General features: G+C 42.2%; 2 protein-coding genes across 2 annotated transcripts; one reads left to right on the top strand and one right to left on the bottom strand.

The window, feature by feature from the left end:
• The first annotated feature begins 435 nt into the window (after positions 1 to 435).
• On the top strand, positions 436 to 7,538 carry LOC113125661 (sodium/potassium-transporting ATPase subunit beta-3-like). Its single transcript, XM_026299258.2, has 7 exons — positions 436 to 785; positions 3,202 to 3,330; positions 3,601 to 3,699; positions 4,244 to 4,431; positions 5,576 to 5,626; positions 5,734 to 5,820; positions 5,928 to 7,538. Exons 1-7 carry the CDS (start codon positions 575 to 577, stop codon positions 6,093 to 6,095), a joined length of 933 nt encoding a protein of 310 aa, XP_026155043.1. The 5' UTR covers positions 436 to 574; the 3' UTR covers positions 6,096 to 7,538.
• Positions 7,539 to 10,073: 2,535 nt separating this feature from the next.
• LOC113125704 (pannexin-1-like) lies at positions 10,074 to 17,605 on the bottom strand. Its single transcript, XM_026299351.1, has 8 exons — positions 17,461 to 17,605; positions 16,272 to 16,471; positions 15,551 to 15,666; positions 14,476 to 14,663; positions 13,968 to 14,246; positions 13,171 to 13,393; positions 12,626 to 12,875; positions 10,074 to 11,726 (listed from the first exon to the last, which is right to left on the bottom strand). Exons 2-8 carry the CDS (start codon positions 16,450 to 16,452, stop codon positions 11,641 to 11,643), a joined length of 1,323 nt encoding a protein of 440 aa, XP_026155136.1. The 5' UTR covers positions 16,453 to 16,471; positions 17,461 to 17,605; the 3' UTR covers positions 10,074 to 11,640.
• Between the last annotated feature and the right edge of the window lie 4,959 nt (positions 17,606 to 22,564).

Below are 22,564 nucleotides of genomic sequence, written 5' to 3'. Positions count from 1 at the left end.
CTTTCCTCTCCTCCTTCTCACGTGCTTTCTTATCTCCTTTTGTGTGTGTGACATCAGCAAAACATCAACCTCTCCTCATCCAATGATGTGTCACTGAAGTCATGTTCACTTTCAGTCTAACAACAAATTATTTCAGAGCAGCTGTTTGTTCCTTTCCTGTCTCCTCATGATGCTTTTTGTTTCAGTGTTTAAGGCGTCATCTAATCCCATGTAGTGCAAATCGCGGCATGCAGAACTCAGACTGTGGGCCCTCTACTGGATCCTACACATGTTCAGACGCTGATGGTGATGACGCTTCGTGCTCTGACATGTTGTTGAATTAAACTGCATTAATTCAAATCCAGCAGGCTGCATCATGACAGACCTCCAGCCCCTCACCCCCAGGGATCTGAACTGCGCATGCGTTTCGTTCTGCAGCAGTCGGTATGTGTAGGCATGTGTGTGTGTGCGCGCGCGTGTATGTGCGCGCGTGCAGTCACAGACCGCTCAGCTGCGCGCAGCGATCTGACGGATTGGTTTAACCCGGCTCTTGGTGTTGATTAGCCCGAATCTGTGCACAACCCGCTGCGCAAACATGTCATCCAGTCCGCGGGACCAGAACCAGCACCAGGAGGTGAACCAGGAGGAGAAGGCGGATGAGAAGGAGAATAAAAATGAAGAGACGAAGCAGGAGAAACCAGAGAAGCTGATGAGTGAAAAGAAAGAGGAGAAAAAGGAATCCTGGAAGGATTTTATCTACAACCCCCGGACCGGAGAGTTCCTGGGCCGAACCGCCAGCAGCTGGGGTAAGACGGGGCGGCCTGCAGACAGGCGGGGAGTCTCTGTCTGTGTATATGTACATATATACATCGGAGTACATTCCAATAACGTTACATCACAATCTCCCGTGTATTTGGCCCCTGGGAGAGACTCGGGGACGCTTCAGAGCCGGACTCACATTCAGAACCGGTCTGACCAGGTCGGCTCAGACTTCCGCAGAACCGCGCTGAACCTAGAAGAGACAGTATCAGCAGATGTGTGTGCGTGTGTGTTTGCGTGTTTGATGATGAGACAGTGCTTTATTAAATCGCTGCTGATCAAAATGAATAAATGATTGTTAAATGATCCGGACTTCACGCCAACATCCTGATTCACTGATGAATCAGTGTTTTCTTCACTGATGTAATGAATTTTCCACAGCTTCATATTTTAGCCCCAATACATTCAATATATCTCAGCTGTGGATGCAGCTGCTCAGAGTTATGGTCAGAAGGTCACGGGGGACACATGAGAACCCACTAGTCCTTTGAGACTGGTGAGTCCAGGTGTCTGGGGGAGACAGGAACTTTGGGCCAGCCTCATGGGCTGGCAGGGTTTAGACTGGACTGTTCAGCAGGGATGAGAACCACTGACCTGGAAAGTTTAAGAAACCCTTTAACTCTGGTTGTTCCTGTCTCAGGTTCAGTTTGTGGTTTCTATGATGGCAGGGTTGTGGGGTACAGTAGCAATGAGGTTTGCATCTCTGCTCTTTGCACATGGTCCGATCCGGTCGGCTTCATCAGACTGGGACATCCAGTGAGTACTGGGGGAGTTTACAGTTCAGTGGCCCTAGTGAAGGAGTTCAGGTATCTCCTGTATGTTTCACCAGTCAGGGTCAGATGGAGATGAGATCTGAGTCGATCCTGAGGATAAAGCTGTGGATCAATGGATTCCTGTTCCTGTCCTCAGCTGTGGTCCTGGAGTCTGGGTAGAGACTGAGAGATTGAGATGATGGATCTCTGCTTCAGAGACAGGCACCGAGATCTAGGTGGAGGAAGAGGAGAATCACCTGAGAGCTGTCTGGATGACCAGTCTGCTAATCACATCTGGATCAGGGTTCATTACATGAGGGAACATCAGGCAGGTGTGCATGCGAAGCGGGGTCATGTGACTTACAAGTGAACGGAGGTGGCTGTGGATAGGTGATGGTGCTACCTGTTGGATAGGTGATGGTGCTACCTGTTGGATAGGTGATGGTGCTACCTGTTGGATAGGTGATGGTGCTACCTGTTGGATAGGTGATGGTGCTACCTGTTGGATAGGTGATGGTGCTACCTGTTGGATAGGTGATGGTGCTGCCTGTTGGACGGGTGAGGAGCCATCAATCACAGCAAAGTTCTTCATTTTTTTCACTGATGATGTTTTCAGATAATGAATCGAAAGTGTGGGCGGGGAAGTGGCTGCACACGTTGGAAACGTTTGAGCGAACTTCACGTTTCATCATGTGACTGATCAGTAGTTCACGCTTGGTCATGTGATATGTGGCCGGTGTAGTTTGGTAAATAACAGCTTGAAGTCATAGCAGTTTGTTTGATGTTGATGTTTGATGGTTGTGTGGATACATTTTATTTCCAACTCTCTGAGGACATTTGTGCTTTGTGAGGACATGTCCAGACCTCACACCCTCAAAGGGCTGTTTGGGGGTTCAGACCTGGTTTTATGGTTCAGCTTAGAACCAGGTTAGGGGTTAGAGTTAGGGTGGCATTATGTCAATGAGTGTCCTCACCACTACAGGAAGACAAGACCTGTGTGTCACTCTTAAAAAGTGCTTTGGCATGAACTGAGAAATGTAATGGACACTTGGGCACACACACACACACACGCACACGTTCAGCAGATTTTAACTACCCATAACCCCCTGCTGCAGCATGTACAGATATGGACGTGTTTATATTTAGCTGTGAGGGTCTCAGTTCACATGAACCTCTCTCCGCCGCTCCGTCACTAACAGCAGGGCCCTGAAGTGTCCAGTCCGGTCTGCAGAGTTTCCTCAGGCTCAGCTCCACATGTAGAAAAAAGCGAATGTTTCTGAAAATGTCAGGCTGACAGGAAACGTGTTAAAAAGCTGATGTTAGTTATTGTTCAGCAGCTGCAGCCTCTCTTGTGTTTATTCAGTGTCGACATCAGACAGCTCACTGCAGTCATGTGCCTTAGTGAAGTTTAGCTGCTGTATTGATGTTTGTAGTGATCGATGATGTTTCATCTGACAGCTGAGCCTTTCCAGTCCTCACTCAGAGGAAAGAGACCTGATGGAGGAACCAGATCTTTGAAAGAAATAAAGGGCCTGATGTGGGTTGGGGGCCAGTCTCAGATTGAATTATTCAGTTTCTGAGGCAAAGTTTAAAAATTGATGTTTGTTTCCTCTGCTGTATTTTAAAGAAACGTTTGAATTGTCTCTTTCAGGTCTCATCATCCTCTTCTACCTCATCTTTTACGGCTTTTTGGCAGCAATGTTTTCTCTCACCATGTGGGTGATGTTACAGACTCTGGATGAAAATGTCCCCAAACATCAGGACCGAGTGGCCAATCCAGGCGAGTTTAACTACACGTCCTCATCACTTCAGATCCATACAGACGATTTTCACCCCAGGAATATGATCTATATGATTTTTTTCTCACTCCTGATATTTATGTTTAGATTTCAATCAATTAATCAATTAAATTGTCCCAAATATTTGTCTAAGCTTATTCAATGAAGTCAGTGACATCTGCTGGACAGATGTGTGTAAGTCTATAGGATCACATCTGTTGTCTCTGAATTCCTCTGTTTCCTGGTCTTAGTGATGATGTGTTCTGTTGTAGGTTTGGTCATTCGTCCTCATGCAGCTGAAATCTCCTTCAACCGCAGCAACCCGACAAATTACAACCAGTATATCCAACAGTTGCATGACCTCCTGCAGCGTGAGTACACAGACCGTCGTACTTTACTCCAAACGCCTGTGGAAACCCATTTTTTGGAAATAAAAAACTAATATTTCTAAACTAATTCTTGTTTCTGAAGAAAAAACATAAAAAACATATGGCAGCATCATGAATTAGCTCATTCCACAGCACAACAGCAGCTGCATTAAATGTACTAAAGCACATAGGTAATGAAATGGACAAGTGTCCTCACTGTGCTGCACTTTTTAAAGGCCTACCTCAGGTTTGTGATTCTGTTGAACAGAATATTTTCATAGAAAACTTGTTGGGATCAGATGAACAATCATTCGACACTAAGCATCTATTTTCAGTTCTTCATCTACATTAACAGTATTATCTCTGCTCCAAAGGCTAATGTTCATTTTTCTACTGGTATTATTTTATATATCACAGAGTGTTTTTAATTCAAAACAGGAAATAATTTTTACTTTCACAATAAAAGTCTCTTTTTGCATGGAGATACAGCGGTTTCTCCTCATATATGGAATTAATAATCACTAATTGATTTTCTGTTGTTTTTTAGATTATAACGACAGTATTCAGGAGCGCAACGATTTGTGTCTGGTAGGCGAATACACAGAACAGGATGACGAGCCGATGAAGAAAGTCTGTCAGTTTAAACGCAGTATCCTGCGTCAGTGCTCTGGTCTGCCTGACACCACCTTTGGATATGCTGAGGGAAAACCCTGCATCATCATCAAAATGAACCGGGTGAGCAGAAGTCGTCTCGTTCAGTCGGCCCCTGTATTTGTTGGTTAGTTTCTGTAAGGAGAATAGGACGTGGCTTTGTTTATGTGTGATAATATAACATTAATGTTAATTATTTTTATTTTATGAAAACTAACAACCAGCTGAGCAACAGGATGCCAGTTTAGTGACACATAAACACATGGAGAGAGGATAGGAGCTCCATGATGGGAAGTCCCCCAGCAGTCTAAGCCTCTAGCACCTGAACCAGCCCTAACTATATGCTTTGTCAAAGAGGAAGGTTTTAAGTCTAGCCTTAAAAGTACAGAGAGTATCTGCCTCCTGAACCCAGGCTGGGAGCTGGTTCCACAGGAGAGGAGCTTGATAGCTAAAGGCTCTGCCTCCCAGTCTGTTTTTGGAAACTCTGGGAACCACAAGTAGACCTGCACTCTGAGAGCGAAGTGGTCTATTGGGATAATATGGTACTATGAGGTCTTTAAGGTATGAAGGAGCTTGATCATGAAGGGATTTGTATGTGAGAAGAAGGATTTTAAATTCTATTCTGTATTTTACAGGGAGCCAGTGAAGAGAAGCCAATATAGGAGAAATATGATCTCTCTTGCTAGTTCCTGTCAGGACTCTGGCTGCGGCATTCTGGATTAACTGGAGGCTTTTAATGGAGTTACTGGGACATCCAGATAGTAATGAGTTACAGTAATCTAGCCTTGAGGCAACAAATGCATGGACTAGTTTTTCTGCATCATTTTGAGACAGGATGTTCCTAATTTTGGAAATGTTGTTCAGTTTATTTTATGTGTGAATTAAAGGACATATCTTAGTCAAAAATAATTCCAAGGAAAGCTGTGGCTCTTAGCTGTAACTCTGTCTATGCTGAACTGAGTGGGCGCCCCAGGGGTCCCCGGGGTCTCGGGGGGCTCTAACCCATTTTGCAGCCATTACGCTTCATCTTGCTGCTGCTTCTCTGTTACATTTGTTAAATCTGCCAGAATCTCAGGGTGGAGTTCACAGATTCACTTTATGTCAGCAAGATATGTATTTGACTTGAAATTTACTGTAAGTATCATACAAATGTGTAACATGTGCATTATATTTAATATTTATACAAAATCTATTGCTAAAATACAAACAGCAGTTTGTTTATCTGCAGGTGATTGGACTCAAACCACGAGGAGATCCCTACATCAACTGTACTGCCAAGGTACACACACACATGTTGTACAGCACCCTGACCCCCCACCCCAACCCAAACCATCACAACTAACTGTCTCACCCCAACCGCCCCGTCTCTCTTTCTCTCTCTGGTAGAGAGACAGTCCATTACAGATGCAGTACTTTCCGTCTGAAGGTCGACTAGATAAAATGTTTTTCCCATACTACGGCAAGAAAGCACATGTGAGTAAACATGTTGTTTTTTCTGATTCCTAAAAGAATTATTCCCAGTTAGTATCTATAACGTCTTGATAAACCACACAACTGTATGAGTCATTTTCTCTCTACAGCCTGACTATGTGCAGCCTCTGGTCGCAGTCAAGCTGCTGTTATCAAAAGAAGACTATAACATCGAGCAGATGGTGGAGTGCAAAGTCGAGGGTTCTGACCTACGTAACAATGATGAGCGGGACAAGTATCAGGGTCGTGTCATCTTCCGAGTTAAAGTGTCGGAATAACCAGACTTGACCAGTACTGTGGATGCTATAACCTGGGTTTACACTGGAAATAAAACTCCAGAATTGGACACTTTTAATCCAGACCTGATTTAATCCTGGATGTCTGAATATGGTGCATCCTGTTAAGACTCTGAGGAAACCAGATCTGGACCACTAACAGATACGTTTTACACTGCCAGAACCATTGATATATGATCATAGTTCAGTCCAGATCCTTGTTTGTACCTGATACTGATTCAGTTGTGACCCAGGTTACCCTTAATCCTTGTCCAGATGCTTAACTTAGTGGTCCAGATCTTCTCCTCAGTCGACCAAACAGAAACTGGGCTGACTCTAGTTCAACCTGTTCAGACAGTTGGAGCAGATCAGGTCTGCAGTGGAAGCATGTGAGCCATCTGTGCAATGATGTGTTGTTTGAAGTTCTGTGTCTAAATGTGATGTAATGAAACTGATATAACCCTGGGGCTGTGTAAAGGAGCAGTGCAGCAGAAACTGACCTAACACTGAAATCACACAGAGAAAATGAAACACTGAATTTAGATTTTCACTTATTATTCTAAAACTTGAGTCAACATTCAGCTGCTCAGTAGTCAGATTACTCCTCCCTGAAACATTAATGCCACAGAGACTACCCTGGCAAAACGTAGAACATTTCTATTACTACACTGAAGACGAGATCATTCTCAGCTTTTATCTTTTTTATCATGAATATTTTCAGGTTTAATGATGGAAACAGATTTTTTAAAACTTTAATCTGACAACAGAAGCTTTTACTATTGTTTCTCCACTGGAGTGAACTGCACATGGTTGCAAGTGTAACCAGAACAGTCCAGTGTAGTGACAGGGGTTTGATTATTGTTCATCTATATGAAAACATTTTAGAATAAAGACACCACTAAAAGAAGATTCATTGTACAAAAAGATAAATATAATAAGAAGTCAGTCCACCAGTGTTTAGGTTCTACCTGAATCCCACTTTTGGTTTCCTGTCTGAAAGTGTTTCTCCACATGTAGTGATCAATGGAGAAAACATAACTGACAGAGAGCAGCTGTTCTTCACAGGGATTTAAGGGTGACACATGACTGCAGTAAAGACTGCCCCCTATAGGGCCTTAATGTTATGACGTGATGCTACAGCCGGTAGCACACCCCACACCCTGTCTGTACGCCTGCTTTGCCATCCTTCATCATCATATTAGCAGACATGTTAGTTTCAGAGCAAAATGCAGAAATCTAGTAGATGAATATGAGTTTCTCTCATCTAATGAAATGTTGTACAGATTTCTTTAATGTGATTTTCAGTGTGTGATTATTAAACAAGATGACTTCATCAGCAGAGGTCCAGTCTGCAGTAAATATGCTTTCTAATGATGTGTCACTGCTGTTTTAATCTTGTCTGATGTGTTTTTATCCTGAATGAAAGACACATGTGAAACAGCCTGACTGATGTTTGATTATATCTGTGTCTGTCTGCATGATGGAGGAACAAGAACAGGAAACATAATGAGGCTTCTCCTCTGCAGCAGGTAAAACATGAAAATCCAGCATGATCATTTATTTAAAAACACAATTTTAGTCTTGGGTTTGTTTATATTGTAAATATGATGTGACTCTACAGGAAAGATGGAAAACTATCACCACTAGCAAAGTGTCAAAGTAAAGTTTGATGTTTGATATTTGAGTTTCCCCACAGGGTGATGGAGAAACCGGCTGTAGTGACATGAGAACATAATGAAGGGTACATCTCAGGTCCTTTAATAGTATCCACATTTCCTTCACTTGCCTCCTTTCCTTGCTTTCTCAGAACGAGGAGTTAGACATGCAGGTTGGCAGGTAAGGCTTAAGATAATTCACTCAGTAGCAGGTAACCCTCCAAAAACATTACAGGAAAAAAAAAATCCCATGTGGTTACAGTTTTCAGAACCTTTACAAATATTCCAGGCACATTTTTAAAGATGTATTTGCTGTAGGAAAGTTAGTTCTCAAAAGGTTATTTATATGAAACTTAAAAATAACCTTTGGAGCGCATTACTTGTGGGATGTGTGAAGATTAATCTTGAGAAAACCGCACATTTTTCAGGAACACTCTTAAACAGTATGCACAATAAAAAAACAACTTATTCTAAAGTGGTTTTTGTGACTTACGATTGGACCAGAATTGGACAATGGGAAAATGTATGAATCTTATCTTTAATGATGGAGCCAGAAATGTTGATTATATTTATTATATTATTATTATATTTATATTGTTTTCTGTTGGAAGAAAAGTCGATGACACCTTGAAAATATTAAGACCCCTTGTTTTTAAACATTTGTATTATTTATTCGACTGAGCTGAAAAAAATTACTTACACCTGTGTAAAACGTGAACTCAGGTCAGATCCATAGATTCAGTCTTCGTTTCTCAGGGAGCCTTTTTTAAATGGGCTGGCAAAAGGTTCTGGTAAAGTGGCATAAGAAAGTGGCATATGTGGTGGTTGTTGTACAAAATATAAATACAATCCTTCTTCTGAACAAATGATTTACAAATCTATTTTTACAATATATTTATTCTTACATTATATTAATAAACACTTCCCAGACCTTCCTAATCTTAGAGAAAAGGAACAAAACCAGTGTGGGGGATGATCAAACACATCATATCTCTCTTTAGCCAACAAGCAAAAACAGAGATTAGTACAGATTTAATAACCAAGTCAAATTCTGTCTTCCATTGGCTGTCTATTCAGTTTATAGATGTTGAATATGTGATAAGATGTTTATATCATCCATGTACTTAAATTACGTATTTTTCGTGGTACATAGGCGACAGATTTAAATTACATATTTAATAAGAATATTATGAACACGTGGCAGTATCCATCCATCCATCCATCCATCTTCTATACCCGCTTTTCCTGGCTCAGGGTCACAGGGATCAGCTGGAGCCTATCCCAGCTCTCTCTCGGGTGGAAGGCAGGGGTCCACCCTGGACAGGTCACCAGTCCATCACAGGGCCACATATAGACACACAAAGACAGACAACCTCACACACTCACACTCACTCCTACGGGTAATTTTAGAGTCACCAATCAACCTCACGTGGCAGTATGTCAATGGAAAATAAAATCGGGCCTAAAATTGAACCCTGTTTCTAGATCTGCCTTGATGCCCACTCAAGTCTCATGATGGTCAAAAAGAATGTTGATGATCAAAAGCTCCACTAACTCCACTCATCGAGGGCCACTACCTGTCCTTGCAGCTTCTGATTGGGTGAACACACCTGGTCCAGGTAAACAACAGTGGGTAGGACCACTCTATGCCTCTAACATGATCAAAAGTATCAAAAACCTCCTTTAGGAATCATGTGAATATTCTCCTTTGGGCAATAATCTCAGCTAGTTATAATGAAATGGAGTTAAATTATTAAAATAGCAATGAACATCCCTACTAGTATGTAAAAGATGTTCTGGGGGTGTTATCCACTGTCGTATGTCCAGTATTTTTCCTGCTTAAAAAACAACTAAGAATTTGTCATTGATAAAAAGAAAAGGTGAAGGGGTGACTACAGAATCTACTAGTTTAAATAAAACCCTGGGATTCAAGTGGTTGGTTTAACTTATGTTAGAAAATAATCTGTGGCCTCTTTAACTGCCTTCTGATATAATTTAATTTTATCTTTCCAGCTCTTATAAAATCATGTAGTCCTGTTTATTTCCAGCTGAGCTGCATTTTCTGACAGTCTCTTTTTAAAACTTGAATTGTTTGGTTTAGACAGGGTTCTGGTATTCTTTGTGCAATTTGCGTTGTAATGTGTAACATCAACCTGCCCAGTGACTGCAGATGAACAGTTAATGTGTTGGCCACTGGGGAACATAAGAGTGTTAACATGTCTTCACACTGTGCAGACACTGAAGTTAACCCAAACATCACCAAATACCCACATCTCTAATTCCTGCTGCTCCGTTCCCCACAGACAATACTCTGACATCTTAACAGTAATGTGATCCACGTTTATTTTTAAGGCAGCTGACAATGAAACAATAATAATTCACCACATTTCAAACATCAGTCACTTCAGAAAATGAACAAAAGCTTTGCATATCACCAAATGACAGCTTCAGTTTCTTTTTAAGAATAAAGTGTCGCCCTGCACAGAAATAGGAACCCAAAAATCTTTAGTTATCATATTAAAGAACAGCAGCAGACACTGGTGTATTGTAAAGAGATCCAGTGCACTGCTCAGAGTACAAAGTCTGAGGTCAAAGCAGTGATGCAGTGGGATGTGTTTTTAGCCCTGAGATTCCCAGTAAAGCGTCACGTTTATGTTCAGTCTGAGATGGATTCTGTATAAACTCTGACGTATTAAAGCTAAAACTCTAAACTCCAAACCCAGGATTTTTAGGCTCCTTATGAATGACAGAGAAATGAAGCAACATTCAGCTTGTACTGTTCTTCTTAAAATTTCAGTGAAATCTTCCAGTATTTGTACCACAGTAGCCTGACAAACAGTGCAATCCACATAAATAAGTCACATCAAACACAGAGCAGACGACTGATCACTCAAACCACTCAAATCAATTTATAAAATAATCCAAATAATGAAGAATGAATTTCTTCCTTTAAAACCATGACGTAGACTTTATAAATACATTCTTCCATACCAGAGCAATAAACACTTTCTATCTCCTTTTGATAGAAACCACACAGCTGAAACAAATGAACTCTGCAGCTTGAATTTAAAGTAGAAAATAGACTGTTCTGTAAATGTGGAGTTAGACAAATTAAAATCTCAGAAAACTTTCACAAATTACTTTCAAAGGTTCTCATTGTCCACAGAAAACGTACCGATGTTCTTTAAAGCCCTGACCACTAAAGACTGGTTGAGGCAGAGGAGCAAACTCTTACCACATCTACTCTCTTTAAATAAACACAGACAGTGTAAAACATGTAAAACAAAAAATACAAATTAACATTATGATTAAATACTTGGAAAAAACACACACATGCACTTAGAGAACATTTCCTTGCCAGCTGTTAAAACATGACTCTCATCCAGCTGTTTTAACTATCCCCAGTGGTTTGATAAATTCATTGACTCAGTGACACACCAGTCTCCGTATTTAGCATTTAGAAACAGCATATAAATGAATAAACGTTAACACACTTAGTGTTTATTAATGTTTGTCAGCAAACAGAAAATCATTTAAGACCTAGAAACGATAATGTGGTAAAATGCAGATGTAACTGTAGAAAATGTGTTGACAAACTGTGTTGACAAACTGTACTGTATATGTAAATGTATCTGCATAACATCTGGTCACTTTGTGCCATTTATCGTTTTAATGCGAAGTACGGAGACTGACGTGAGGTGCTACCGATGACTTTCTGAAATCTGTTCCAACATCAAGTGTTCAGTCTCACGTGGAAGGACCCGACTAAAAACAGCCGAGTGATGAAAGGGCGGCGACGCTTCGCTGTTACCCACAATGCCACTGCACTCTCCCGTCCCATTCGATCCCTCGGGAGTTGAGGTCGAGGTGTCCTGTGCCGGGCTAGTAGCCAATCACATCACTCGCTGCCGGAGAGTCCCCTCATCACTGTTTTTGCTGCCTGTTACGTGGCTGTCTGCAGGCAGCAAGGGGGTCAGCTCTGAAAGAGAACACAGACGTTTAGAATAAATTATTTCTAATTTCAAGTTTGTGCATCCTTAGCCTCTGGCTTAGCTTATCTTAGCATAAACAATCAGCCTAGCAGCCACGGCTAAAGCTCACTAATTAGCCTGTAGCTACATTCTGTAATCGAACAGTTTGCTTTGACGTAACGTGACGCTGCTGTTGATCCTTCCATCTCATTCTTTAAGAAAAAAGTCAATCTACCGCTTTAAGCACAGACGACTGAGAACCAAGCAGCCTGTCGATGTCAGGCCTCCAAAGAACTAATCCAACCAACAGGAAACACTTTCAAAGACGTCGGTTTTATATGTATCAGAGTTTTCTCTGCTCTGCGCTGGAACTGACGCCTCAACAGAAAGATAATCATATCTTATCCATTATATTACGAGCTGCCAGACCTTCCTGTTTGTGTTTAGAGAAATAACATTCATGCTTAGAAAACAGGTTTTGCTGGGCACAGTTAATTGTCACCACTGTCACACTGTTGGCCTACACCCTTTCCTCTAACTTGGTCCTGTCATTTCTCATCACTCCCTGCACGTTCACATGAAGAACACAAAACTACAGAGACAAGATCAGTGCAGGTCTGTCCACAGTCCAGCTCAGGTGGCACAGTTTAAAAGAAAAAACTAACTACAGATGTTTGAAACCACTACAACAGCACTTAGACCATCCCTTCAGTGAGGTCATTCCATAACTGGTCTAACCATGTTTAAGAATTACCATTTGTCAGATAATATGCAAAGTCCTGTTCAACAATAGTCTGAACTGCAGGATCATATAAAAATCAACAGAACTTTTTCTTGTTTTATTCTGGAAGAGGCTCTAATTGTTCCAGTTCTGGGGATAAACAATACAAGGTCATGAAGGTAGAACCTTTCAACTCGGTTTCCATCCTGCTGTCGTTTCCAGCGTCTGAGTTCGGATGCTTGCAGCTGTTCCTGGCTGCTGCAGCGTCGGCCACTGCAGAGCTGCTGCCAGAAACCACCTGATCCTGTTTCCTTGCAGCACCAATGAGTTTCCCATCCACACTGTCCATCTTCACCAAGCAGAGAGTCTGCAGCAGACCCAAGGCGTCAAAGTTTTCCCCGGAGCATTCACCTCGTCTCTTCAACAGCTTCAGGACCTACAGTCAGAAAACACACAACAAAACACATTTCTGTTAGGACTCTAATTATGTTTTAGGCCCTTATGGGTTTGTTTGATTTTCACACAGGTAAAGAGGCAAGTATATTAGCTGGACAACTACATTTTGATAAAAAACAGATCTATTATGTGACAGCAGTTTATTTTACAGTGAGGTGTCAACTCAGATGCTGGATGATCAAACAGCTTCAGGTTGTTTTTAAGAACCTGAATCATGTTGTGGCCTCTACAGAGTAAGCTGGGAATGATTTGGGACACAAACGTACAGCACATACCTTGATGTATTTGTAGGACTTCAGTTCACTGACGTTCTCCTCCAGGAAGAGCAGGTACAGAGACAGATCGTCACAATGGCCGCTGGGGGTGGGCAGGATGCTCACGGTGGGCAGTGACTGGTAGGTTTCCAGGAATCGAGCAGGTCCACGGCGTAAGAGGGGACGGAGACTGGCATAGATCACCACAGGGACTAGTGCAAGGAACAGCAGCAAGTTGACGAGGCTGGAAAGAGCATAAAACAGCCCAACTGCAGTTTTCTATACACAGTCTGTCACTGTGGCCATGTTATGGGACAGGAAGTGACAGAATGATGGGAAATCTGTGTTCAGTAAAAACTGAAACTGAAAACCAAACAGGAGGGTTCTCTGAGTAACAGCACCAAGTCATGCCCAAAAACCAAGCACCTGAATTATTGACACTTTTAGTCTGTAAACAATTGAAAATAATGTCCATGATCAATTAATATCAGCTGGACTCGGGTAAGTGGCACATTTTTAAAGGCTTAATTAGACGAGGCAGATAAACCTTTAAGACCTTTGTAAGTAAGTTTCATTCTTTCTGAGACTCTTTCTGAGACAAGTGAAATGTTTTTAAGACCTGCAGGTTAATCACATCCAGTACATCACCCTCAGTTCAAAAACAGCTCAAATCCTTGTCTCACACAGTCTGAACAAAATGTTTCATGCTGGGACATGAAACTATAGGGCTGAACCTCCGCAGATGTATTTTTAAGGGGAACCACAGATTAAAGGTGCCTTAGCTTCTTTCTTTTACCCACAGTGCACTGGACAAATACCTCAGCAGAGAGAAGACTCCCACAGCGATGAGTTTACACTGCACCTTCTCTGGGACACTGGGGTCGGAGGTGAGCAGGCCTACACGCAGCGTGCAGCCAAATTCATCGGTGACGGAGGCCAGGCGGAGGTAGTAAACCAGGTAGACGCAAGCGCATATCAAGGTGAGCAGAGTTAGGCCGCGGCACAGCAAGTAGTGAAGTAGCAGCAGCCGCGAGCAGCGCTTGGTCGTCAGAAAGTTCTCCACCAGCGGGTACTTGAAACATCCCTCGGTGGGATCACTGGCCAGAGCAGAGAGAAAAAACATTATTCCTCCTTAAAGCCTGTATGGACCTGGAGTTCTTTAGGATAGTTCACCTGTTTGTAGAAGGGAAGGCCACAGTGTTGTGGCACAAGTGTTAAATAGTGAACAAAGCTCTTTGGAAGGTCCGGTCCAGACTGAATTTAGAGAGAAGTGCCAGTAACAAGCGACTCCAAATGTTTTTGTTTGGCTCAGGTGTCCCACTCTACCTGTCTGAGCCATGCACTCCTGAGGTGGCCATGCGCTTGGCCAGAGTGACAGCTCGGTTGTAGCAGCGGTCCAACTCCTCCATGATGAAACCCAGGTCCGACTGAAGAAGCGGCGCCACAGAAAACCTCCAAATCAAGGCTGGGCTGTACATGAGCACGGCCACCAGCAGCAGGATGTACGGAAAGAACTGGAGGGAAAAGGCAGGACAGGTAGACACGCACGTTAACCAGCCGAACCAAAGCTGATATACACACAGGTGCCAGATTATTAGGAACCACCAAGCTGAAACTAGTCCAGCCTGTTATTTAACTGAGTCTCATTGATTTAAATGGGGTGGGCAAAATAACAGAAACGTCTCAGTATAACACAATATGGCACCTTCATGAAGGAGCACTGTTCTGTTACAGTGCATTAGTTTTAGCTTCCTGTACCCAATAAACTGATGTTAAAGTAAATACATGCGAACAGTCCAAGTCTTCACACGACTTTATGTCTGCAGAGAGTTGGTTCATTTCCCTTTAACATTTTGTATATGCAGGTTTTTACCTGATGCATGAAGACTGAAGCCTTGTTCACAGTATGAGAGCCAGACTGACGTAGCTGCTGCTAACCCTTCAGTATTAAACTCTGTCATCTATTAAATGTCTGTGCTGCTGTTCAGGTGAATCCAGGTGTTTTCCAGTGAAATGATTCAACAGACTCAACAATAAAACTGCTTTAGAAATGAATCTTCTTCCTTCAGCTTCACTGATGCCTTTGTAGGCAGCTCGTGAGTTTATACTAATGCAGATTCTGATGCTGTACTTTGTACTTTTACTGCAGAAACATTTTGAATGCAGGACTTTGACGTGAAACTGTGTGATATTTCTCAGTCAGTAAATTATAAAGACTTTTATTTCTACCCACAGTATCAGTACATGAACACATCTCATTGTTCTGACACACTGTCACAAAGCACTTCCTCATTTGTGTGGACAAGTTTACAAATCCTCTAATGACCAACCACACATCCAAACAAACAGCTGTAACGTGGTGTGTGTGTGTGTGTGTGTGTGTGTGTCTGTCATCCTGTACCTTGTGCAGCCACAGGGGCAGAGGGTGTGTGTGCACGGCCGCCCAGCAGTACGAGTCCACGTAAACACCCTGCCTCCAGGAGAAGTTAGTGGGAGGAAAGCAGCTGATCTGAGTCCCTGTTTAAAAAACAAACAGACATGACACGAAAATATCAGAGCAACAGAAACTGACGGTGCCACAGTCCAGTTCAACCTGCAGACCTTTGCTCTCCAGCCTGAGCTCATCAGGAGCTCAGATGTCAACTCAGTGTTCAGTTTATTAGGTACACCCAGCTGAAACTCTGCCTTCCCAGCTGTTGACTGATCATGTTGGAGGCTGCAGTTTGTGCTGCTGTAGGTCTGGACTGTGTCATACAGAGAGACGTTTATTTAGAATATAACACAATGATCACACCCTGAAATCATCAAACACACTGTGACCTTCATCAGGGACTTTTTCCAGGTCTGCTGAGTCAGACTGACTCAGCTTTAGTGATGTGAACCTAAAAGCTGAGACCTGCCTTCATCTAAAGGTTCAGTTTGTGTAATTTAGCTCCTTTAAAATATGGCAGGTTGTGAATAGACCTTTCCTGAGTCAATCTGTAATTTTTCTCTGCTTAGTTTGGTGTTTCCAATAACCCAAGCTTTTCTGAACTTCCTTGCTGGAACATCTCCTGAGTCTAGACCTAAACCAGACCGGATCCAGTCTTAGAAACAACTCTGGTCTTCATGTCTCCACTCACCAACAGAAACTTCTTGTGCGAAGGCGAGAGAGATGAGGAGGAGGGGCAGGCCCACCGCCACACAGGTCACCATTTTGTCCACAGCCAGTTCGGTCCGGATGTTGCGGTACTGGGCCTGGTTCGGCTCCTTCAGCAGAAAGTCGCTGAACACATACTCTGTAGCCACAGAGGCGATGGCCATCTTGCCACTCTGCTTCTACCTGCAGCACAAAAACAACAGCAGGTGAAACAAACATCAGCAAACAGTGTTTTGTTGTCTCAGATCAGCTCTGTGCTGACATGAGCCTCCTCAGGTGAAGCTCTTTGGCCTTTTTGCACATGTGCAGAATGCAAAGCAGGTGTGAGGTAAACAGCCTCTTCAGGTCCATGTAATCACGGGTCCACGTCTCACTTTTTCAACAAGCTGCTCCACTTCTCTCTGGTTCGCTGCTCTGACGCTCCACTGGATCTCTCTATCAGAAATGCTGCAACTGGACCTGGGCCATGGAGGTCAGCTTGTATCTGTTTGACCTCTGACCCTTTTAGACACAGGACACATGAAGGCTGCAGGTACGTTTATGTCAGTAAAGGAACCAGCTATGATAAAGGCCAGTACTCTGCAGACTGAGCCCCGTCTCATCGGACTCTGCACAAACCTGCAGCTTCTACCAAGATATTTGGGACCTGAGAGTTTATTTTACCTCAGTCCCGATTCAAATTCTAAATCTCTGCAGTTTGAATGAATGAACAGTCAGTTTCTTTAAATCATGACTAACACACACTCTGGGTTTATTTCTCAAACCAAGACTGAAAACAACCTGTGACCTTTTGCCCTGAACATTAGCAGCTCGTGTGTTGGCCCTGTTTATTCCTGCAGTCAGTCAGTTAGTTAGTCCTCAGTACTGTCAGATATCGTTCAGATTTTCAAGCAAAATGTGACTTTATTTGAAAACCACGTTGTCTCTGTTGTTTAGCTCAACATGTGGCAGCATTAATGTCTAATGTTTCAGGATTAAAACTACAGAGTACATAAACTTTGACAAAACTTTTAACCGACGCTGACTTCACTTTATTTAGTAATTAACTCAGTAATTGATTTACTCAGTACCTATTCCAGAACCTGACTCGGTCCATTAACGTTACAGATCGTTGTTTACAACGACATTAGCTCGGTGTAATTGACTGTAAAAGACAATGACCGTGAACTCACCTGCGGTTAAGTTGAATGAATCGGTTAAAGCGACATGTTCATGTGAATCCAGGTGTTTTCCAGTTTCCACAGTGAACAACGAAACTACTTTAGAAACAAAATGAATCTTCTTCCTTCAGAACAAAACTCCTTCCGCCGCCTTCTGGCGGACGCGTTAAAGTGCAAATGCATCGCTCGGATTTCTCAGTTTCACTGATGCCTGAGATGGCAGCTCGTCAGTTTATGCTTTAAGATACGTGTACTTTACCTGAGTATTTCCATGTTGTGCTACTTCATCCTTGGACTTCGCTACATGTCAGAGCCAAACTACTTTTTCCTGCTCTTCATTTATCTGATAACTTTAGTTCCTTTTCAGAATCAGATGGATGAAACAAAATACAGACTGATCATCAAACTTTATTGATCCCTGGTGGGAAATTCCCAAGATACCCAGCAGTATATAAAGTACTTCAAATTAGAAGTATATAAGGTAGTTAACGTCAGCTACCCAGCGGTATATAAAGTACTTCAAATTAGAAGTATATAAGGTAGTTAACATTAGCTACCCAGCAGTATATAGAAGTATATAAGTGAAAGTGAAAGTGCCTGGTGTATTAAAGTGGCTGAGAAGATGAAGATGGCGCTTTTCCAATAGTCCCTAAAGGCAGCGTGCAAACACGCCCAGGGAGCAGTTAGGGGTCCGGTGCTTTACTCAAGGGTCTCACCTCAGTCATGGTATTAAGGGTGGACAGGCTATTCACTCTGTGCCACCGACAATTCCTGCCGGACCTGAGACTCGAACCTGAAATTTTCAGGTTACAAGTCCAGGTAACGTCAGCTACCCAGCAGTATATAAAGTACTTCAAATTAGAAGTACATAAGGTAGTTAACATTAGCTACCCAGCGGTATATAAAGTACTTCAAATTAGAAGTATATAAGGTAGTTAACGTCAGCTACCCAGCGGTATATAAAGTACTTCAAATTAGAAGTACATAAGGTAGTTAACGTCAGCTACCCAGCGGTATATAAAGTACTTCAAATTAGAAGTATATAAGGTAGTTAACGTCAGCTACCCAGCGGTATATAAAGTACTTCAAATTAGAAGTATATAAGGTAGTTAACGTTAGCTACCCAGCAGTATGGAAAGTACTTCAAATTAGAAGTATAGTTAACGTCAGCTACCCAGCGGTATATAAAGTACTTCAAATTAGAAGTATAGTTAACGTCAGCTACCCAGCAGTATATAAAGTACTTCAAATTAGAAGTACATAAGGTAGTTAACGTCAGCTACCCAGCAGTATATAAAGTACTTCAAATTAGAAGTACATAAGGTAGTTAACGTCAGCTACCCAGCAGAATATAAAGTACTTCAAATTAGAAGTACATGAGGTAGTTAACGTCAGCTACCCAGCAGAATATAAAGTACTTCAAATTAGAAGTACATGAGGTAGTTAACGTCAGCTACCCAGCAGTATATAAAGTACTTCAAATTAGAAGTACATGAGGTAGTTAGTGTCAGCTACCCAGCAGAATATAAAGTACTTCAAATTAGAAGTACATGAGGTAGTTAACGTCAGCTACCCAGCAGTATATAAAGTACTTCAAATTAGAAGTACATGAGGTAGTTAACGTCAGCTACCCAGCAGTATATAAAGTACTTCAAATTAGAAGTACATGAGGTAGTTAACGTCAGCTACCCAGCAGAATATAAAGTACTTCAAATTAGAAGTACATGAGGTAGTTAACGTCAGCTACCCAGCGGTATATAAAGTACTTCAAATTAGAAGTACATGAGGTAGTTAACGTCAGCTACCCAGCAATACATAAAGTACTTCAAATTAGAAGTATATAAGGTAGTTAACGTCAGCTACCCAGCAATACATAAAGTACTTCAAATTATAAGTATATAAGGTAGTTAACGTCATCTACCCAGCAGTATATAAAGTACTTCAAATTAGAAGTATATAAGGTAGTTAACGTCATCTACCCAGCAGTATATAAAGTACTTCAAATTATAAGTACAAAAGGTAGTTAACGTCAGCTACCCAGCAGAATATAAAGTACTTCAAATTAGAAGTACATGAGGTAGTTAACGTCAGCTACCCAGCAGAATATAAAGTACTTCAAATTAGAAGTACATGAGGTAGTTAACGTCAGCTACCCAGCAGTATATAAAGTACTTCAAATTAGAAGTATATAAGGTAGTTAACGTCAGCTACCCAGCAATACATAAAGTACTTCAAATTAGAAGTACATGAGGTAGTTAACGTCAGCTACCCAGCAGTATATAAAGTACTTCAAATTAGAAGTATATAAGGTAGTTAACGTCAGCTACCCAGCAATACATAAAGTACTTCAAATTAGAAGTATATAAGGTAGTTAACATCATCTACCCAGCAGTATATAAAGTACTTCAAATTAGAAGTATATAAGGTAGTTAACATCAGCTCCATCTTTACCAGCTCCAACATTAAAGTGATCAACACAATAATCCATCAATAATTAGAATCCAATAATATCAGATCCATTCATGTGAAATGGGCCATTCTGCACAATGACTACTTTTACTTTGGATACTTCAAGTACTTTGACGGTACTTTTGAACTTTTACTGCATTAACATTTGGAATGCAGGACTTTTACTTAGAGGATTTTTACTCTGTAGTATGTCTACTGTTACTGCAGAATTAAATAGTCTCATAGTATTTCTTCCACCACAGTATGGTTGTGTACTTGGTCGACTGATGGATAATTACTAATGTTTATTTCTCATGACTTAGTTATCAAGCTCCTCTCCTATGGAACCAGCTCCCAGTCTGGGTTCAGGAGGCAGACACTCTCTGTACTTTTAAGGCTAGACTTAAAACCTTCCTCTTTGACAAAGCATATAGTTAGGGCTGGCTTCAGGCAACCCTGAACCATCCCTTAGTTAGTTATGCTGCTATAGGCCTAGACTGCCCGAGGACCATCGGAGCACTGAGCTCCCCTAACCCTAACCCTCCCCTCCCTTCCCCTCTCTTCCTCTCCTCCCCCCTCTCATGTATATTCCACCATTGAATGTCACTAACCTTGTGCTCTCTCTCTCCCCTAGTTTGTGCTCTCTCTCTCTCTCTCTCTCTCTCTGTACCTTCTGCAGGTGTCCCTGGTCCTGGAGCTGTATATCGCTGATGTGCAGTTACTGGTCCCACCAACCTGCAGTGTCTATTTGTTGTTTATTGTTGCTGTTCTTTTCTCTCTGCTCTATCCACTCACCCCAACCGGTCGAGGCAGATGGCCGCCCAAACTGAGCCCGGTTCTGCTGGAGGTTTTTTGTTCTGTTAAAGGGAGTTTTTCCTCTCCACTGTCGCCAAGTGCTGCTCATAAGGGAATTGTTGGGTTTTTAGTTTTTAGTTTTTGTAAAGTGCCTTGAGATGATTTGTATTGTGATTTGGCGCTATACAAATAAAATTGAATTGAATTGAATTAAATCAGTAAAAATGGACAAAACCTCCAGCCTCTCTTATTTTTCATCAGCTGCACTTAAGACTCAAACCACGTTAACAACACGTGTATTGTGGAGCCATTTAAGGCGTCACAGTCCAACATACAGAATCTGGTTCCATGTTTCTGTCCAATGGACAAAAACATGTGACCAAGAAAGAGAGAAATAAATGTTTCAGTCTGTTTTAATGCAGATGTGTTGTTTTCTTTAAGTTCTGATTGATCCAGTAAATCTTGTTTAGGGACAGAACCTTTTCCACAAATGGTTCTTCTTGTTTTTTACTGATGGGACCCACTGAAAGTTGCAGGTTTATATTTTCGCTTGAGTCACTGAAACATCCAACAATAACGGCAACCCAGCTCAGTTACTGTTACAAATGATGACAAAAACTCAAACCTGAAATGCAAAGAAAAGTAGTTTGCAACCAAAATGACAGATTCAGTGTGACTGCAGTGTCTCTTATTTTGGTTTGTGCTTTCCTCCTTTTAGGGAGTGTCACTGTCTGAAGGCCCAGTTCTGTGGTTCCTTCTCAGTACACTGGAACATCTGTCCAATAACTACAAAGGTCAAGCTCAGCAGGAAAAACAGAAAACACAATACAGTCACAACCAAGCACATTTCCTCTTCAGCTGTTTTTTAATATAACAGTTTTTGGTTGTGATTATTGTTGCATTGTGTGTGAGCTCTCATCTTTTTATTGTGCATTTGGATGTTAACCCCACACTTGTCCCTCATGATCCAATCCTCTGCACCCTGCAGTTTTAAAGAAGCCTCACTTCCAACTCCAATACGTAATAAATCATAAAGTTGATAATTACATATTAATACCATTTATCTTATCGTGTGTATTAAACTGGTTACAACTGGTGTATTAAAGTAGCTGAGAAGATGAAGATTGCACTGTGATTTCCAATAGTCCCTAAAGGCAGCATCCTCTGTGCAGCGTGACGGTCTACGCAGCCTGCAGCAGGAAAACAAGCTGAAACTGTCCTGACAAATCCTGGCGAAACAAAGCTGCACTGGCGTTGGCGTCGACGGGTCGGGTCCGGTGTCAGTGCCAGCCTGATAATACGGGGCTGCTGACTTTGTTCCGACGAATCCAACCCAGAACCATTGGCTGTTGTTGATGTTGGTCTTCGCGATGAATTCTGGGCATTTCTCGCTCTGCCCTCCCTGGTCCTCCCAACTTCTCTCAGCCCCGTCAAGCTGGTGCACAACACCCACCACACACCGGAAAGGGAATCATTTATCTCACAATAAAAGCGTGAAATGTTTAAATAGAACAATATAAGCGTCGCATTCCTCAGAAGACTGCAAACGCAGCCTGGATTCTTTCATCTCTCAGCCAGAGTCAAAGAGTCAAAGAAATATAAGGGGACCTGCAACAGGAGGTGTGGCCCCGCAGAGCCCGGATCTCTGCCTACAAACTGAGCCATGACGTGCTGCCAGAACAGCTCCCAGTGTTTGGTGGTGATCTGACTGCAGGGATGAACACAAGTTGGTGTTTGGGTGATGGTGGTGGTGAGCACCACCACCCTGGACAGGTCACCAGTCCATCACAGGGCCTGCTGAGGTGGGTTGAGTCACATCATGTTCAACCTCATCAAACTCTTCTGTGACCACCCTGTACCCACTCCCCTCGGA

This window comes from Mastacembelus armatus, chromosome 13 (genome assembly GCF_900324485.2).
Source record: "Mastacembelus armatus chromosome 13, fMasArm1.2, whole genome shotgun sequence".
Classification (NCBI taxonomy): Eukaryota; Metazoa; Chordata; class Actinopteri; order Synbranchiformes; family Mastacembelidae; genus Mastacembelus; species Mastacembelus armatus.
The sequence above is the reverse complement of the archived record's forward strand: the minus strand, read 5'-3'. Positions and strand labels throughout refer to the sequence as shown.

Excerpts from the sequence above, each read along its gene's own strand:
- LOC113125661 (XM_026299258.2), top strand. The coding sequence starts at position 575 with ATGTCATCCAGTCCGCGGGACCAGAACCAGCACCAGGAGGTGAACCAG. Across the intron at positions 3,700-4,243 it reads GTTGCATGACCTCCTGCAGC|ATTATAACGACAGTATTCAG; the intron begins GTGAGTACACAG and ends GTTGTTTTTTAG. Across the intron at positions 5,627-5,733 it reads ACATCAACTGTACTGCCAAG|AGAGACAGTCCATTACAGAT; the intron begins GTACACACACAC and ends TCTCTCTGGTAG.
- LOC113125704 (XM_026299351.1), bottom strand. The coding sequence starts at position 16,452 with ATGGCCATCGCCTCTGTGGCTACAGAGTATGTGTTCAGCGACTTTCTG. Across the intron at positions 15,667-16,271 it reads CGCACAAGAAGTTTCTGTTG|GGACTCAGATCAGCTGCTTT; the intron begins GTGAGTGGAGAC and ends TTTTTTAAACAG. Across the intron at positions 11,727-12,625 it reads GATGGAAACCGAGTTGAAAG|AGCTGACCCCCTTGCTGCCT; the intron begins GTTCTACCTTCA and ends GTTCTCTTTCAG.